This window comes from Scyliorhinus canicula, chromosome 2 (genome assembly GCF_902713615.1).
Source record: "Scyliorhinus canicula chromosome 2, sScyCan1.1, whole genome shotgun sequence".
Lineage (NCBI taxonomy): Eukaryota > Metazoa > Chordata > Chondrichthyes > Carcharhiniformes > Scyliorhinidae > Scyliorhinus > Scyliorhinus canicula.
The window spans coordinates 59,376,001-59,395,906 of record NC_052147.1 but is presented as its reverse complement, the minus strand read 5'-3'; the positions used below and the strand labels follow the sequence as shown (position 1 = coordinate 59,395,906).

The window sequence follows — 19,906 nt, the reverse complement described above, 5'->3', positions numbered from 1 at the left end:
TACTCCGCCTACTGGGCGGAGCCAGCAGGCAGGGATCTACCCCCGTACCTGGAGTACAGGAGCCTTACCGTATTACATCTCATATGTGATATATGTAACAGTGGTGACTACCACACTGCTATTTTGGGAGAGTTGTAGGGAGACAAAGTGCCGACGCCGGAGTTTAAACTGGAGTGTTTCACTCCAGCGTAGGAGGCCGCTCCTCGCCCTCTATTCTCCCACCTCCAGGGGGCTAGGAGCGGCGCCGCATCAATTATGCACGCCAGGTCTTGACGCTCGCGTCAAAGCGGTGCCATGTAAATGACGCGGCCGGCGGCGCCTAAGTGATGTCACCCGCGCATGCGCAGGTTGGCCGGCGCCAACCCGCACATGCGCGGTTGCCATCCTCCCCTCCGCCGCCCCGCAAGACATGGAGGATTGATCTTGCGGGACGGCGGAGGGAAAAGAGTGCGTCTTTCAGAGATGCCGGCCCGACGATCGGTGGGCACCGATCGCGGGCCAGACCCCTGCTGAGCACACCACTGGTGCTCGATCCTCCCTCCACACGCAGCGGTCACACGTTGTTCACGCCGGCAGTGACCAGGTGTGGTTGGCGCCAGCATGAACCTGTCGGATTAGGCAGGCCATTCGGCCCATCTGGGCCGGAGAATCGCCACTCGACTGGAGCAATGATTCTCCGAGCGGCCTGTCGCAAAACGCGACACGCCGTTTTGGGGGGGGGGGTGGGAGAATCGCGTGCGGGTGCCAGGGCGGCGTGACATGAATCGCCCGGCACTCCCGCGATTCTCCCACCCAGCGTGGGGGTCGGAGAATCGCGCCCCTGAAATGGGATTTGCGCCAATTTCCCATTCTCTCCGCCTGCTCCAGCTGGCGTGGTCAGGATCAGGATGAAAGGTGATCTCATTGAAGTGTGCCAAACTCTTACAGGGCTCGACATGATAGATGGAGGAAGGATGTTCCCCTTTGTTGGGGGTTCTAGAACCAGGGGACACAGTCTCAGAATAAAGGACAGGCTATGTAAGACTGGGGTGAGGAAGAATTTCTTCAGTCAGTGGGTGGTAAATCGTTGGAATTTTCTACCCCAGAGGGCTGGGGAGGCTCAATCATTGAGTATGTGCAAAGCAGAGGTTGATAGATTTCTGGTTACCAATGACATTAAAGGATGTTGGGATAATGCGGGAAGATGGCGTTGAGGTAGCAGATCAGCCATGATCTAGTCAAATGGCAGAGCAGGCTCAAGGGGCCAAATGGCCTACTCCGGCTCCTTTGAGCCTCCCAGCGGCAGTGAACCAAAGAAGAGTAGTTTTAGGGCTGGTAGCTTTGCGGTACTGTTACTGGATTAACTCTCCAGAGACATGAGTCCAAGTCCACCACGGCAGTGGAGGGAATTTAAATTTAATTAATAAATCTGGAATAAAATGCTAATCTCATTAATAATGATGGTGAAACTAATGAATTATCATTAAAAAAACAAACCACTTGCTTTACTAATACCCTTCAGATGAAATCTGCCATCCTTCTCTGGTCTGGCCTACTTGTGATTCCAACATTGTAGCTGACTCTTCCCTGCCCTCTGAAATGGTCCAACCAGCTACTTGGTTGTATCAAGCTGCCACGTGGACTGCACCAATTCGAGAAGATGGTTCACCACAACTGTCTTCAGGGCAATTAGGGATGGATAATAACAGCCTGCCATGCTTATGTCACAAGAATTCATTTTTTTAAATAGTGAACTAAACCTGCCCTCAATAATCATAGAATCATAGAATTTACAGTGCAGAAGGAGGCCATTCGGCCCATCGAGTCTGCACCGGCTCTTGGAAAGAGCACCCTACTTAAGCCCACACCTCCACCCTATCCCCATAACCCAGTAACCCCAGCTATTCTTTTTGGATACTAAGGACAGTTTAACATGGCCAATCCATCTAACCTGAACATCTTTCAGGACTTGTGGGAGGAAACCGGAGCACCCGGAGGAAACCCACACAGACACTGGGAGAATGTGCAGACTCCGCACAGACAGTGACCCAAGCTGGGAATCAATCCTGGGACCCTGGGGCTGTGAAGCAACTGTGCTAACCTCTGTGCTACCATAATAAGAAAATGGGGACCCACGGGTGAAAATGCCAGGGGTCATACGGACAAGTGATATGTCCACTTGGCTGCTTACTTGCCAAGTTAGCCCAGGGAGAATTTAGCCCCATGTCAAAACATTCCTTCCATATTGGTTTACATACAACAGAAGGAAATTATATCACAGAGTAATTACTTTGATTTTTTAAAAATTTCACAAGGATTGACATACAGTAGATATTAATAATGAATATACTATTAACCTCATGCTTCAATTACATTTTAAGTAACAGTGCAAGGAATTGTGGTACATTTAATTTTCTTCTTTCAATAGGTCTCACTAATGCTGCCATTGCATTTATGGTCATACTCAATATTGTAGCAGTTGCCACTTACGCTATTTTCTTTGAACTATGGACCTATTTACACCATAATGTCGTTAATGATTTAATCAGGGAGAAGACTCTGTTGGTGGTTGGCTTATTCCCTGTAAGTAGTATGCTCTGATTAAGTGTTATACAGATGTATTACATAGATACTTGTGTTGACTGTGCTATTTGCCCATTATGATTTAGCTGGTTTTACGTATTAATGGTGATCAAATTTCAAAACGCCAGGAACAGTCACTGTAAATAGAGGATAATCTTTCCATCACATTTGGCCCCCGAACACTCCTTATTAAGATTCTAACAATTCAATATATAAAATAAGGTAGAAATTCTCCCGCAATTTCATTGAATTTTCTGGGTGTAATTTCTGACTTTTGGGGCAGAATTTGAAGTTTTATTGTTGCATAGGAGTGGAGCAGCATCTATTTAAATGGAGCAGCTCCATTTCCCACTTTGTTCCCAGCCATCTGATTTTTTTTTGTAAATTATTTTTACTGATTTCCGAAAGAGGTAAACAAAGTACAATGCTGTACCATACTGGAACTCCATCTCCAATAAACAGGCAAACAAAAAACAAACAAAACAAATCAATAAAATAATAATAATAATAAAGTAACAGTCAACAGTATTTAACTCTTTAAAGAAAGAGACAGAGGGTTGCCATGGACAAAAGACGTTCTCAGTGGATCGTCTTACGGCACACTTAGGCTGGGATTCTCCGATCCGGATTCGCCCTGCCACCGCTGCCAGTGAGAACGGAAAACTTGCCACTTTGCCAAAACTCCATTCACTGCACTGGAACCGGAGAATCCCGCTGGCGTGAATGGATGGAGAATTCCAGCCTTAATCTTCTCCAAGTATAGCAAAGACATTGGGCGCAATTTACCAGCCACATCCAACCATAATCGGGATGGGACACGGACGTTAGATCCCAGGACAGGTGGTCATTACGCCTCGCGATGTTATAATCTCAAACAGGGACCAAGTGGAACGGCACATGAGGGGGGTGGGGGGGGAGTGATTTTGCCCACACCGGGGATTGGGCCCAGGGGGTGCCCTGCCCATGTGAGGTGGGGTGCCAGGGGGCTCGAGGACACCCAACAGGTGAGTTGGGGCATTGGAGGGTCGCCTCAGTGGGTTGGGAATGGCGCCCCGATCACTTCTTGCACGGAGGAGCTCCGCTCGTCTGCCTTGCTGAGGCGGTTCCCCTTCAAGGCCGAAGAAAACTAGAGTGCTGTCAGATAGCAGGATGATTCACAGCACAAACGCTGGGAACAACCCTGCTAATCCCGGCCAGAACGGACTCTGTTCTTTCTGGTTAGATCATGCCCATTAAGTCTTCCAAGCAGGATGAAGCAGTGTGTAGCTTGGAGGACCTCCAGGTGAATAAAATCTGCCTTGTGCTATTAATGAAGCAAATAAGGTGGCACAGCCTCAATCTAACCAGTGCAGATGATACTCCAAATATGGCTATCAAAGGACAAGGCTGTAGGTCAATATCTAGAACATTGGAAAGAGTATCAAAGAAGGATGACCAAAAACACGCCAGTTTCAGCACGACCAGAGCATGAGGGTTTGGTCTGCAGGGGGGGGGGGGGGGGGGGGGGGGGGGGGGGGTCTGCTTGTGTTGGAGAAAAAAGTACTAATTCTGGCCTTGGTAAAGTGAGTTCTGAGCAGAACTTTCAACTGAATTAAACTTAACCGAGCACAGGAGGATGTGGAGTTGACCCGAAAGAGGGCTTCCTCCCACCACTTATCCGTAAGGTCGAGCCCAAGTTCACCTTCCCAAACATTTCTTACCTTATGGAGAGGGGAGGCTCCAGAGGATATCATGAGATCGTACAACCTTGAAATAGAACCACTTCTGGTTTGAGGTAATGACAAAATCCCTTCCAACAATCTACTTGGAGGTAGTTGAGCAAAGGATGGACAGTGCGAGCGAACAAAACCACGAGCCTGAAAACAGCGGTTAAGACTAGATTCAGGCAAGCTCACTAAAGCTGGCAAAGTTCCCATCCACAAACAGGTCAGTAAAACGTTTGAGTCTCTTATTCCTCCACAAGGCAAATGCCAAGTCAAGCATGGAGGGCAAGAATAAGTGGTTATTCCGACCTAATAGCGAAGGAGTGGGAAGTTTCAAATGCTGACAAAATTGTTTCCATATTTTTAATATGAAATCACAATGGGGTTTGATGTGTATTTAGAGGGGGAAAAGGTATCGGGGCACAAGTTAAGGCAGGAAGAGAGGATGAGCTGCAGAAGTTCACTTCCGTAAGACACCAGTTTAAATTTGGATCTTGACACATTATTAAAATCTCTTGAATATTGGCCGCCCAATGCAAAATAGTACAGTAGATTAGAAAGAGCTTGCCCACCAACCCGTCTCGCTCTTTGAAGTATTGCTCTCCGGCCTCTTTGAGTTCTGCCTGTCCAGCCAAATGTTGATATCAGCTTGTTAACCATAACAAAAGCCTTTTCCGCATCAGAGCAACAACAACTTCAGGGACGGTCAAGGCAGTTGGGGAAAGTTTTATGTCAAGAAGTTGGCGTACATTTGAGGGTAACTGGCACTAGCATCTCTTTATAAAGCCAGTTTGGTCATCAGGTATTAAATCAGGGAGACATGGCTCCAAGCGTCATGCAGTGCCTTAGCTATCAGCTTTATGCCAGTGTTTAAAAGAGAGATAGACCTGGATGACTCACATTCTTCAGGGTCCACGTCTTTGTTGAGTTTGAGCAAAATGGAAGCTTGAGTCAATGAAGGGGGACAGAGAACCATAAAATGATGAGTTGTTAAACATATCTAGCAATAAGGGTGAAAGTTGAGTGAAGAACCTTTTACGACAGTCAATATGGAAGCCATCAGAGCCTGGGGCCTTAGCACTTTGCATAACCTTACTGCAGTTTGTTGTCTCCATAAAACACAGGAGCAGAATTAGGCCATTCGGCCCATCGAGTCTGCTCTGCCATTCAATCATGGCTTACATTTTTCTCATCCCCATTCTCCTGCCTTCTCCCCATAACCCCTGATCCCCCTATTAATCAAGAACCTATCTATCTCTGCTTCATCCCGGCGCAAAAGGTCATCTAAGTCTCTGCTCCTGCCCACATCTACAGACGGGATGTCCAAATTATTTAGGAAGTCAGCCATTGCCATGCTATCTGACGGGAGATCAGATTTATAGAGGTTACGATAAAATGAAGCAAGGGCCAAATTAATATCAGAGGGGTCAGTAGTAAATAGTGCTGAATATCCACGTGCTCTTGGCACGCGTCTAAACGCGCTGATAGGGGAATTTGTTCCCTTTTGCAAAGATCGCGCCCTAACATTCAAGGGGGAGGATTTTATTCTTTTGTTAATCAAAATTGCCATCCCTCAGCTGTTTTGTTAAAGCTGGAGTGAAGCACCTGGCCAACCCATGCGTTACATAATCTGGCGTGATCTCGAACACAAAGATGCCTTTCTTGAAGGAATGCAACATCAGTGTTAATGCTCTTGAGATGTGAAAAGACTTTGGAACGTTTTACTGGGTCATCTAACCCCCGAACATTCCATGTGACTAATCTTATTGAGCGACCTGTACAACCCTGACCGCCTGAACTAGTCACATGTCTTGGAAGACTTTATTAAAAGGGTCAGTATATTGAATGGAAAAGAAAGCAAAACCAAGAGGATCCATTACAAAATTAAAATGGCCAAATGCAAAAAGGTCTTTGATTACTGTCAATGCAGAAAATTCCTCCCACCCCACTCCATCCCCAGAACAATAATCACACTCCCAAACCTCTGGAACAAAAAACAAACAGTGTGATAATAACTTTTAACTAAATAAAACCATGAATCAAATCCTAAGCTCACCATTGTAAACAGGCCGAACGGCAGGTATTCCATCTTTTATGACATCCATTGACTAACTAACTTTGTTAATGGGACATACCCCTGACATATAATCCATGTTATACAATATGCCATTGGAAAGTTGCTTGTTCTAACTGCGTAGTAAGAGCTCTAGTGTAAACGAAAACTCAAACATGTCCTTAATTTTCAGCATATCAAAAGGCCTGTACAGATATTCAAACACATGATACCCAAAACAAAAACACAAATTTAGGGAATAAAAGCAAATTACTGCGCGTGCTGGAATCTGAAACGAAAACAGAGAATACTGGACTGTCTCTGCAGTTTCATAGATTTCATAGAATTTACAGTGCAGAAGGAGGCCATTCGGCCCATCGAGTCTGCACTGGCTCTTGGAAAGAGCACCCTACCCAAGGTCAACACCCCATCCCCATAACCCAGCAACCCCACCCAACACTAAGGGCAATTTTGAACACTAAGGGCAATTTATCATGGCCAATCCACCTAACCTGCACATCTTTGGACTGTGGGAGGAAACCGGAGCACCCGGAGGAAACCCACGCACACACGGGGAGGATGTGCAGACTCTGCACAGACAGTGACCCAAGCCGGAATCGAACCTGGGTCCCTGGAGCTGTGAAGCGATTGTGCTATCCACAATGCTACTGTGCTGCCCACAGTTCTGACAGTATCTGGAGAGAGAGAAGGGAGCTAACGTTTTGAGTCTGGATGACTCTTTGCCAAAGTTTTGTCAAAGACTCTGGGCTGGATTCTCCGATTTTGAAACTATGTGCTGACGCCAGCGTGGGAACAGTCGCGTTTTACGCCAGAGAAAACGGCGCAAAACCTCCACCGATCCTCCGTTTGGTGGGGGGGGGGGAGGGGTTGCAGGCACGCAGCGTACAGCCCCCGACTATAGCTGCGGACACGGCTGGAGAATTCCCGAATCCGTGGCCACGCATGTGCATAGCGGAGGCCTGCAGCGGCCGTGCTGTGCAACATGGCGCTGACTGCCTACGGACCTGGCCTGCCAAATAGTGCCCAATTTTAGCCAGGCTCGCCACCCCTGGACCACCCCCTACAAGTGCCCCCTGCCTCCGCTAAAGCCCCCCCCCCCCCCCCCCGCTTGCTAACCAGCTCCCCCCAGACTGTGGCAGCGCTGGACTCACTCCGCAGCTACTACGCCGGGTTCCCGAAAAAAATAGTATGAGTGACCCACACCATCGGGAACTCGGCCCATCGGGGATGGAGCATTGGGGAACGGCCGCGGGTGACATCGAGGCCATCCATAGGATATGCCGTTTTGGAGGGTGCGGAGCATCACAAAAGCGGTGCCGCCCCCAATTCTGGGGCCAATGGGTATTTTCCGGCCCATCGCCCAAGACGATTTTAGCGTCGGACACCGGAGAATCCCACCCTCTTGTCAGCTTTGACAAAGAGTCACCCAGACTCGAAACGTTAGCTCCCTTCTCTCTCCACAGAGGATGTCAGACCTGCTGTCAGCCTGGGCTCCAGTGTACTGAACCTGTTGCTGTGGTCTGAAAGGGTCATCTTGAAGTTGGTAAGGATGCCGGTGTGAGAGTCAACAGCTAAACGAATAAAGGGAGGACCGAATAGGACCCAACAATTCTTCCAATGGGTTTTTCAGCTCCAGAGCTAAATTTCATCGGGATATGTTGAGTTCAGTGACCAGAATTTTGCACAGAGTTTTGGTTGTTGGAAGTGTTGGGGAGCCGGCAGCCATATTAGCTGTAGCCATCTTGGCAGGGGTGAGTTCAGCATTTAATATCTTCTGGCTTTAAATTCTTGGGCATTTTTTAAAAAACTTGTTCCTTGAGTGTTTAAATTAACTTTATTGAAGGCAAATAACAATATACTGGCACATTAAGAAAGAACTTATATAAAGGATTGTTGGGAGAAATAACATGTGCGCTTCCCCAACACCGTCCCCTGGCAGCCGGTTTTAACCCCATTCGTTTATGTGGCAGATGGGTTGCCTGGCAGACAGGGCACATTGATGAGTGTTAATTTGGTCCTTTGCAGTCAATGGGACCCTCATAACATTTTAACTGCAGCCTGGGTTGGAAGCTGCCGTGGCTTTCCTGCTCGGGTGTAGCAGTTTGGCAGATCAGTGGGAAGGACAAAGAGGTACTCTGTGAAAGTGAAAGAAAATAACTGCCCGATCCTTGTCTGCTGGTAGTTTCTCTGTGCCCTCTTCTCTCCTGTTTTAGGAAAGAAATTGGCCAGTTGGAGCCTGGGTCCGATGGTCCTGAGCCTTAGGGCAAGTGCATTCAGATTTGCTCAGCCCCCTTCCCACCTCAAACGCACGCGTTAAAATTGATTCTTTGGTTGGATGCAGTTCCAATGGTGTTAACACCTTGCCCAAGTGACTGCGCTTTACATGTGACATAACCAGTGAGAGTCGGATGTTTCTGTGGATTACTACTCCTTTTGGGGTGGATGCATGGTGCAGATCGGGGCATCAAAGCCCACTGCCTGAAAAACCCAATTAATCATATGTCGGATTGCAAGTGAATAATTTAAATTGTTCCCTTACTAAGCCAGAGAGTGTAATTGTCATTCTCACATCGTTAAAAAGGTATATGTTGTCTTCTCTATTCTGCTTTACCTGGATGGCTCACATGTGTAGTGTTGAATAAAGAACACAATGCTTTGTTAACAAACAAAACTATAAATTTATTGCACTACTAACTAAGATTTGAACACATTCCTAAAGTAGAAGGGTTCTCTATTAAACTATGCTATCTCTAACTAGCAGACTTTCACAAGTACAACTGCTTTCTCTCTCTCATTCCTCACTATCTAATCCAGCTCTCTCCTAATTCGTGACTCCCAGAATCCCAGAAGTCACATGATATATATGACTGTTCTGTGGTTCCCTCTAGTGGTAATAAGCATTATCATTAACTTGTTAACTCTTACATCCTAGTCAATATACATATCATTACAGTATGTACACTGCTTATTTCCAGTTCTAATTTTCTCGGGTGAGTTTAATGAACAAATGTGCAAATCCAGCAAGTTCTTATAAAAATATAGTCAAAATGCTATTAATGCAACATAAAAGGTAGAATGGCAGAATGCAACTGGCAAATTCTGTCGACACACAGCTCAGGACATATGTCTCAATCCCCTGAACTTGCTGGCCAATTTGTTCATTAATAATGGTGTGCGCCTTAACATGCATCGTTATTTTTCCAGCAGGTTTCGATCCAGTATGCAGTCAATTAAAATTCACACAAATACACTTTCTAAAAGGGTTCACTGGATAATTATAAGGAGTGCTGGGAGACCATGAGCATTGAAGGCCAATTGTCTCCCTGGCTGAGATTAACTAACTAAATGGGGATCAAATACATTTAAAAAGCTCCATCACTGTTGATATCTATTTTTAATATTTAAAGCACTTGTACATTCTTATCCTTTGAAGATCTCTCAATGTAAAAGTCACTCATATCATGGAAACCGGTATTGAGTTTGGATTGATATTTTCATTACAGCAAGGTGCAATTTAAGTGTGGTTCACATGCATTGGTACTGTAAATGACCAACCTTCAGCAAAAGCTCATGTTCTCTTTTACTTAGATAACTACCATTGTCTACCAAGTGGGGATGTTTGTTCCACGAGCTGGAACTTTGGTGGACTTTGTGGCAGCTGTGTAAGTATAATTGGAAAAGTACTTTGGTGAATGTGGTGGATGCAGTTTTAGTGCCTAATCTGACTTTTCTTTTCCGTTTTATAGCTATGCATGTGTAGCTTTGTTTGGTTTCTTTCACCTTACTATAAGTTACCTCGGCGGCGTAACTGAAGCCATTGATAAACTGCAGTATGTGGACGCTGCACTAAATGTGGGACCTTGTTGCTGTTGCTGCACCTGTCTTCCAAAGGTCAGGATAAACAGGTAAACACGCTTCTTTGCGATTGTTTTATTTTTCATCTGATAAATGCCTTCAATATTCTCCAGTAAGGATTACATTTCACTCCAGAGGGTAGATTTTACAAATTTTCACTCCTAGAATTTTCCGTTAGCAGTATTTACCAGCAATTTGGCTGAACCCCTGGTAATAAATCTCCACACTGGGAGTACAAATCCATGAAATCTACCATTTCATCAGCTGTATTGAGCAGTTTATTGATGCTCACAGTGACACCAGTCCCCAACAAATAAAATGGGGGTCGAAACACAATAACACCTCCCTCTTCATTCTGTGACACAATTATTATGAAGAAGAATGGGTTATAAAAGTGATTTCAAGATATTGATTGTATCATAAGGTTCAGTCATAAACTGTCTGAACTTTTTCTATTGCAGGTAAATAATCCAAATACAAGCATTTTTATTCACTTTTCTCAGTTTTCTTCAAGTTCTCATACCATTAAACTCTTGGAAGAAAATGGGCTCACGGCTCAGTGGAGCAACCTGCTTTGGGTTGAAATTATGTTTTGTGATATTAATCATAACATGCATTATGTTGCTTTGTGCATTATTTATTTACATTTTTTAAAAAGTGTGCACCTTCTTTAAAATAGCGCACAGAGGGATTATTGTTACAGTGTAGAAAAATGGCAGCAAACACGCTAAACAGCAATGAGACGATGACCAGATGTATCTGCTCTACAGCGTGGATTGAGGGGTACATAAGATACTGGAAAAGCTACGCTCCTCTTTGAAGTCATGTCATGCGAACATTTACATCAGCCTAAGAGTGCTCTGTTTAATCTGGAAGACCACAGGCTAGATTTGAAAGTCCATTGGGGGCAGACTCAAAATCTCCCTCTGTAAGTCAGTCTGCCGGTTTATTGCGCCTCTGAGACTTGAAAATGTTGGCCGGAGCGCAACAGCTACCTGCCCACAAGCGTCCGACAGCCAATAAAGGTCATTAAGGGCACACCCTCAAACCAATTGGAATTTTCCATTCAGCAGGCAGACCCTGTGCATTATCTGCAACATGGCCTATATGAGGACGATGCCACCTGGTGGCAGACCTAGGGCCAGCACTCCAGAGGGCCTTTTTAAACTCTCCCTGCAGCCAACCACCTAGCAGCTGTGGCCTCCATCTATTTTAATATTCTTAAAAAGTGTTCAGATGGCATCTCAATATGGAGGTGTCTCTCTCTATAATCCCTTCACACTTCCTGTCTTGTCAGCTCTAACCTCAGACTATGAGGTTGCCCAATGTGTCATTGCTGAAAGGCTTCCTAATAGTTCTCCAGCCTGGGGAGGAGGGGGGGGAGGGGCGGGGGGGGGGGGGGGGGGGGCACCCGTCATCCTTAATTGGATGTATAAGGTAAGTTCACTGGAAAAGCTAAATACACTGGAAAAATGTATGACGCATGATAGACAGAGATGGTTTACTGATCCTGGAGGGCCGTTAGACAGATGAAGCTGGGGACAGCATTCTCTTGACTGCTCTATTTGCAGTCTTCGCCTTTGTTCTCTTCCTTCTTAAGCTAACCGAGGAGCCAGGAAGATCCCTCACCCAGTTTTCCTCCATCTGAAGAAGACATGGATCTCTTTGAAAAACTCTTTCCTGTCCCACGCTGTGATGATATGTATATGCAATCATGTAAATATTAATAGATACGACCTCCAACCAGCAGGTGGCAGTAAAAAACAACCACGTAACACTGTTACCTCGGGGAGTCTGGAGATAGTGGATATTCGCATTTATAGTAGCTCGTAGATAATTCAATAATAGTAATATAGTAGTTAGTAGATTTTGATAGTTTTCTTATTGTTATCTGACCTACGTTATTGTTTAACACTAAACATTCAACTAGTAACGAACTAGACGTTCTCTAGTGCACTAATTCCGTCCAGCAAGGACCAGAATGTAACATGGTACCAGGGTTGGTTCTGAAGATCTAGAAAGACCAAAGGCCAAAATAACATGGTACCAGGTTTGGTTCTGAAGATATAAGAAGACCAAGATAACAAAGAAGAAAGAAAAAAATTTTTTTTTCAGTAGAGTATTGAGAGAATATAATAATAATAATCTTTATTGTCACAAGTAGGCTTAATTAACAATGCAATGCTACTATGAAAAGCCCCTAGTCGCCACATTCCTGCGTCTGTTTGGGTACACAGAGGGAGAATTCAGAATGTCCAAATTACCTAACAGCACGTCTTTCGGGACTTGTGGGAGGAAACCGGAGCACTCGCAGGAAATCCACGTAGCCACAGGGAGAACGTGCAGACTCTGCACAGACAGTGATCCAGGCCGGGAATCGAACCTGGAACCCTGGCGCTGTGTAGCCACAGTGCCAACCACTGTGCCACTGTACTGCTCCCAATATATCTCCATGTACTGCTAGTTATTGAAGTCAATGATGGAAGGTCTGCAGACACCACACCAGCTTCGAGTCACTGGTAATGTAAATGCGAATTGGCGCGCTTTTAAACAGCAATTCACCATTTACGTAGCAGCTCTAGGTCTTCAGGCACAGCCTGATGAACAGAGAATAGCGTTGCTGCTCACAGATCCAGGCGATAGAAATCTTTAATAACTTCACATTCGATAAAGAAGCTGATAGAAATAATGAGGTTGTGAAAAAATTCGATCAACACTCTACACCAAAAGAAAAATGTTTGAATGGCATGTTTTTGCACACGTACTCAACAAGCAGGTGAATTGTTTGACAGCGTCTTAACAGATTTGAGGTTAAAGGCTTAGACATGTAACATTGCAAATTTGCAAGTGTCGATGATCCGCGATCAAATTGTGTTTGGGATTAGCAATGACAAAGTTCGTGAAAGATTTTTGAGGGAGAATAAATTACAGCTCGATGATGCCATTAACATTTGCCATGCCAGTGAGCTCGCTTCGAGTAGATTAGCACTCTAAACTTAAAGAATTTTTGCGCGAAGATCGGAGATGCAGCCAATGCTATTAGTATTTTGGCACACTTTAAGGCAAAATGTGGTCCAAGCAGAAGCAGCCATTTTAAACAATTAACTGATACAACCATTTTATGCAAGCATTGAGCAAAAAACATTTACAAAGGCAATGTCCAGCATTCAGAAAAGTGTGTTCTAAATGCAAAGGCAAAAATCACTTTGCAAAACAAATCGGAATTGCAAAAATCAATCAACGTGATTGAAGAGATCAATCTGGAAGACAGTTTTTATTGATGTGATATCTAGTGAATCTTAAGCATTATAACGGGATGCAAGCTAAAAAGTCTTTGAAGCAAATTTGCAGAAATAGCAATGCAAATATAATTGTTCAAAGAGATAACTGGACAGTTCCTCTGATGATTAATAAAACATCAGTCAATGTTAAACACGACACGGGAGCGAGAGCAAATCTGATAAGTTTATTGGATAGGCAATAAATTAAAATTAAACCGCATGTTTTGAATAAAACGGTACTTTTGAAGGATTATAAAGGCAAAATAATTCACACTCTAGGAGTTTGTGAACTAGAGGTCAGTGTAAAGAATAAAATACATAAAGTGAAGTTTTCCATTGTCGAGGCTGAGCGTGAATCATTACTGGGAGTGGAAGCCTGTGAAGCACTCGAATTGGTAAAAAGATATACAGTGAGTGCTGATTGTGCTGTAACCACGCAAAGTACATCAATGGATTCAACCCTTAAAGCGTTTCCAGAAATATTTCAAGGATTTGGAGTTTTGCCATTTACTAATAGGGTGCAACTGAAGGATAAGGTGCAACCTGTAATATAGGAAAAGAAAAACGGGCTGAAATCCAGTTTACAACAGGACGAACACAACAGCCAAGCAAATATTATGATAGAAGAAAACTGTACGAGCAATAATATAGCCGAATGTGATCAATTCCATGAACCCTGCAGTAAATCAGATGTCAACAAAATTACCCACTGACCACTGTAATCATTGTGTTACACCATTTGCAGCCTATAAAATTAATAGTAGTGTTGGTGCCGATACTAAAACCCAATCAGGCGGGTTTTTAAAAAAATAAGGGATCTGGGATCTATGGGCCATGAGGAGTACATTATGAAGGAAATCAGGAGCAATGCACCAAGGAATCTGGTCAGTACTACGGATATGATGGAAGAGCAATGCATGGATGAGGATGTGCAAGTACACGTGAATCTTGTGACAGAACCTCTTCCAGTATCCGATGCAAAATCAAAATTGACCAAAGAAACCAACAAAGATGAAATGTTACAGAAGATCATAAAATATCTCAGTGAGGGATGGATAAAAGGATCTTGTTCCAAATATTATAACATTCGAGCAGAGCTAAGTGCAGCCAATTGTTTTTTTGCTAAGGCAAAACATTGTCATACCACAATCCCTAAGATCTATGATTCTACAGAAGATTCATGAGGGACACTTAGGCATAGCAAATTGCAAACAAAGAGCCAGAGAAACGGTATACTGACCAGGCATCAATCAAGACATGAGGTTGTGACAGAAAACTATGCAACTTTGTCAGAAATTTCAGTACAAACAACAAAAAAAACAATGCAAATGGTCAAAATAATAACGATTCCATGGCAGAAAGTGGGAATGGATCTATTCTATCTGGCAGGAAAAGAATATCTGTTAGTGATCGACTATTTCTCTAACTTTCCAGAAGTGGTATAACTAGCCAACTCATCAGCCAGATGTGTCATCAAAGGTACCAAGGACATTTTTTCTCGTCATGGAATACCTCAAATTGTCATGAGCAACAATGGCCCATTTTTTAGCAGTCATGAATGGACAGAATTCGCACAGAGCTATGATTTTCGACATATTACTTGTAAACTTCTTTATCCCCAATCCAATGGGAAGTTCACATTGTGAAGGGTGTTCACATTGTGAAGTAGCTACTCAAAAAAGCTATGGATAGTCGGGAAGATCCATATCGCGGGTTACTTGGCTATAGAGAAGCACCACTGATTAATGGGTTATCACCTTCACAATTGTTAATGAATCGACAATTCAGAACTACCTTACCATATATTTCACAGGAACCAACTAATCAAAATCCTGTGAAGAAGCTCACCTTTCAAAAAAGGAGGCAGGAGAGGTATTATGATAGGTCAACAAGATGTCTGCAACCGTTAGCAAAGAATGACACAGTAGGGGTAGAAGATCCTGATGGAGGTGGATGGTTGAAGTGTGCAAAGGTAATACAACCATCAGGTCCGCAGTTATACATCATCGTCATGGATGAAGGGCAGGTTCTAAGTAGAAACAGGAGAGCCTTGCTGAAGGTTCAGCAACCCCTTGATTAAGAACCACTGGATGATGTCGAAAGCAATCTCAGGACAACTGAACAAACACTACCTCAGCATACAGAAACAGAACAAGCTGAAAATGTACAAAACACAAAAACACAGCAAGAACAATCTTCAACAACAGCTGAGAACCAGTTAAACTCACAAGTTTAACCAGTGCTTAGAAGGTCGTCAAGACACAGAAGAAAGTCAGACAGATTGAATTTGTGATGGACTTTAAACATGAAAATAATTGAAGCGTTATGCATAACATATGTATTGTATAGTAAATTTAAATAATATATATAAATATTGTTCATTTCCAAAGGAAAGGGGATGTGATGATATGCATCAGCAGTCATGTAAATATTAAGAGATATGACCTCTAACCAGCAGGTGGCAGAAAAGAACAACCACATGACACTGTTACCTCGGGTGGTCTGGAGATAGTTGTTGTACGGGATAGTTGCATTTGTAGTAGCTCTTAGGTAATTTAATAGTAATATAGTAGTTAGTAGATTTTGATAGTTTTCTTATTGTTACCTGACCCACGCTATTGTTTAACAATAAACCTTCAACGAGTCACGAACTAGATGTGCACTAATTCCATCCGGCCAAGCACCAGAACGTAACACACATGACCTATTCCCACTCGAGAGCCCGTTTTTAACCTTTTCTCAGTTGGTTGGTTCATGGGATCTGACCGAATCAGGAATTCTCTGCTAGACACATGTCCCTGACAGTGATAATTGGTCTATCCTTCATTTTCCAGCCTGAGAGCTGTTCTGGAAGCTTACTTCATAGGATTTCTATAATATTCAATATATTTCTTAAGATTTTCTAAGGTTATTAAGCAACGATTTCTTACATCCCATAACCTGGAGGAAACTCCAACCGCACACCTCCAGTAGTGTAGCAAATCCTCAGTATTGCAATAGATGGCTGCTAACATTATGTGCTCAAGTCTCTGAACTCGAACTTAACCCATGAGACTTTATTTCTGTTACTTCATAATTGTTGAGTAGTTCAAGTAATTTCTTGCCAAAAATACCATTGCATTAACAGGAGTAATCTGTTCATAATTTAACTCCAGTGTAGTATGCCATTGTTGGGAAGTTCCTTCACTGAGATATTAAATGAGGGACTGGATTCTCCCTCGGTGTGATCCTCCGTTTCGCCGGCAGCGCACTCACGTCCAGGGATTTCCCGACGGCATGGGGGTGCCCACAATGGGAAACCCCATTGGCCGGCTGCTGGGACGGAGGATCCCACTGCCAGCGGGATGGAGAATCACGGCCAAAGTCTCTTGTGCCTGATCATAGTATCTGATTCATTCATTGTATGTAAGTCAGAGTTACTTGGCGTTTCCCGAGAAATAAAAAATCTTATAAATATAACACTTGGGAATAGGTTCCAGTAGAAAGCTTGCTCAGTAGAGTTAGAATTCCACTTGGCAGAGGCAACAAGAGTCCTTAGTGGTTTCAATTACAAATGGTTGGGATCCAAGTGGCCGTGATGCAGATCCTCCCTGCTAATCAGGAAGCTCTCCTGTAGCCCATCTGTAGCTAGTCAGCGGGTTTCACCACTGAAAAGCTTGTAATTTTAATTGTAATCATGTAGGAAATGGGAAAAGGCAAGAGCGCAGACACGGTTCCACCATTGGGAATGATACGCTGTTGGCAAAATTCCCCACATGACTACATTTCTTTTTTTAAAAAATTTTTTTGGGGGCATTTTTCATATTTATAAATAGTTGTATATATACATCATGTTTTTCTTGCCCGTGCTAATTTCCTTTATTATACAGAGAGGTTTATTTTGTCCTTCGTTTAACTGACCCTATGTACATTTCGCTGCCTTCTGCGTCGGTCTATAGTTTCTCCCCCCTTCCCCGTCATCCCCCCCCCCCCCCCCCCCCCCCTCCACCTTCCCGGCTTCGTTTTTCTTTTATTTTCTGGAAAGAATGAAGAGAAAAAAAGGGGGGTAGCCCCCCCCCCCCCCCAATTTTTCATGGTTTCCCCACCTTCCTTCCATCTCATCTCCCCCCCCCCCCCCCCCCCCCCCTACTTGCCCAGAGAAGGTGGTGGTGAGCTGCCTTCTTGAACCGCTGCAGTCCCAGAGGTGTAGGTACACCTAAGGCGCTTTTAGGGAGGGGATTCCAGGATTTGGACCGTCCTGGCCTTCTAGATGGTAGTGGTCGTGGGTTTGAGTGATGCTGCCTAAGGAGCCTTGGTAAGTTCCTTCAGCGAATGTTGTAGATTTTTAAAAATAAATTTAGAATACCCAATTAATTTTTTTCCAATTAAGGGGCAATTTAGTGTGGCCGATCCACCTAGCCTGCACATCATTGGGTTGTGGGGGCGAAACCCAAGCAAATACGGGGAGAATGTGTAAACTCCACACGGACAGTGACCCAGTGCTGGGATAGAACTAGGGACCTCGGCGCCGTGAGGCAACGGTGTTAACTACTGTGCTGCCCCTAGTGCATGTTGTAGAAGGTACACACGGCTGCTACTGTGCGTCAGTAGTGGAGGGAATTAATGTTTGTGGAAGGGGTACCAATCAAGTGAGCTGCTTTGTCCTGGGTGGTGTCCAGCTTCTTGTGTGCTGTTGGAGCTGCACTCATTCCGGAAAGTGGAGAATAATCCATCACACTTGTGCCTTGAGATGGTGGACAGGTTTTGGGGGCTCAGGTGGTCAGTTATGCACCACAAAATTTCCAGCCTCTGACCCATTCTGGTAGCCGCAATATTTACATGGCTAGTCCAGTTCAGTTTCTGGTCAATGGGGGGATTGAGAGTCGGTAATGCCTTTAAATGTCAAGGGGAGATTGTTAGATTCTTTCTTGTTGGAGATGGTTATTGCTTGGCATTTGTGTGGCATGAATGTTATTTGCCACTTGTCAGCCCAAGTCTGGATATTCCCCAGGTCTTGCTGCATTTGGGCATGGACTGCTTCATTATCTGCAGAGCCTGTATGGTGCTAAACATTGTGCAATCAACATTGAATATCCCCAAGGAGTTAGGGCTCCTTAATGCCATGCACTGTCAAACGCTGCCTTGATGTCAAGGGCAGTCACTCTAACCTCACCTCTGGCATTCAGCTCTTTTATCCATGTTTGAACCAAGCCTGGAATGAGATCAGGAGCTGGGTGACAGCTGTTTCGTGATATCATATAGACTAAATTGAATTGGCTGAAGGCTAATATCTGGGATACTGGGGACATCCGAAGGAGACCAAGATGGATCTCCGACCCAGCATTTCTGACTGAAGATGGTTGCAAATGCCTTTTCTTTTGCACTGATCTTCTGCGCTCCTCCATCATTGAGAATGAGGATATTTGTGGAGCCTCCTTCTCCAGTTAGTTGTTTATTTGTCCACCACCATTCAGGGCTGTACGTGGTTGGACTGCAGAGTTTAGATCAAATCCATTGGTTGTAGAATTGCTTAACTCTGTCTATTCCAGACTTCTGGTGACAGGGATGTGCTGAGTAGTCAGGTAGTTCTCCTCCAGAAAACAGCAAAATAGGTACTTTTGGCCAAATTTAACCCAGAAAATCAGACTTATTCATCCCTTCACCCAGAAAGACAACAGAGAGAAAAATAATGCCAGGAAGCAGTAGCTTGAGAGGCTCCAGGGAAGCCAGAAACTGCGGCAAAAGGGCAGAAGCAACGAGTGGATCAGCAGACCCACAAGGCGAGAGGTCTCCGGGCACCCCCAAGAGAGGGTGCGACCACCCGGGAAGCATCCCGACCCTTCCCAGGAGATGTACATGACTGGACACGGATCCGCAAGTGAAACCTAACCAGTCTGGCAGAGGAAGTAAAAAAGGACCTGCCGATATGGGATGCACACCCTCTCTCCCTGGCAGAGAGGGTGTAGATGATCAAGATGAACGTACTGCCCAGGTTTCTCTTCCTGTTCAGATCCATACCGACAGGGCCGGCTCAAGGTACCGGCAACTCGGGCAGTCGCCCGGGGCGCCATGTGCTAGGGGGCGCCATCAACGAGTGCATGACCGGCGTCAGAGACCTGCCGACAGAGAGACCGGCCCGCCAATCGGTGAGTCCCTACCCGACCTCACCCCGCCCCGACCCCCCTGCCGCCCCCGACCCCCCCCGCCGCCCCCGACCCCCCCCCCCGTCGCCCCCGACCCCCGAACCCCCCACCGCCCCCGACCCCCCACCCTGCCGCCCCGACCCCCCCGCCGCCCCGACCCCCCCCGACCCGACCCCCTCCGACCCGACCCGACCCCCCCGACCCGACCCACCCCCGACCCGACCGCCCCCGACCCGACCCCCCCCCGACCCGACCCCCCCGACCCGACCCGACCCCCCCGACGCGACCCCCCGACCCAACCCCCCCCCG

The 19,906-nt window shown here is 45.2% G+C and overlaps 1 protein-coding gene across 1 annotated transcript in view; it reads left to right on the top strand.

Annotated features, from left to right (window-relative positions):
- LOC119954269 (organic solute transporter subunit alpha-like) overlaps positions 1–19,906 on the top strand; it is a 37,864-nt gene that overhangs the window by 2,866 nt on the left and 15,092 nt on the right. Inside the window, exons 2-4 of the mRNA XM_038779365.1 lie at positions 2,408–2,562; positions 9,928–10,001; positions 10,086–10,244. Coding sequence (XP_038635293.1) covers positions 2,408–2,562; positions 9,928–10,001; positions 10,086–10,244 — 388 coding nt within the window. The remainder of the gene's footprint in view (positions 1–2,407; positions 2,563–9,927; positions 10,002–10,085; positions 10,245–19,906) is intronic.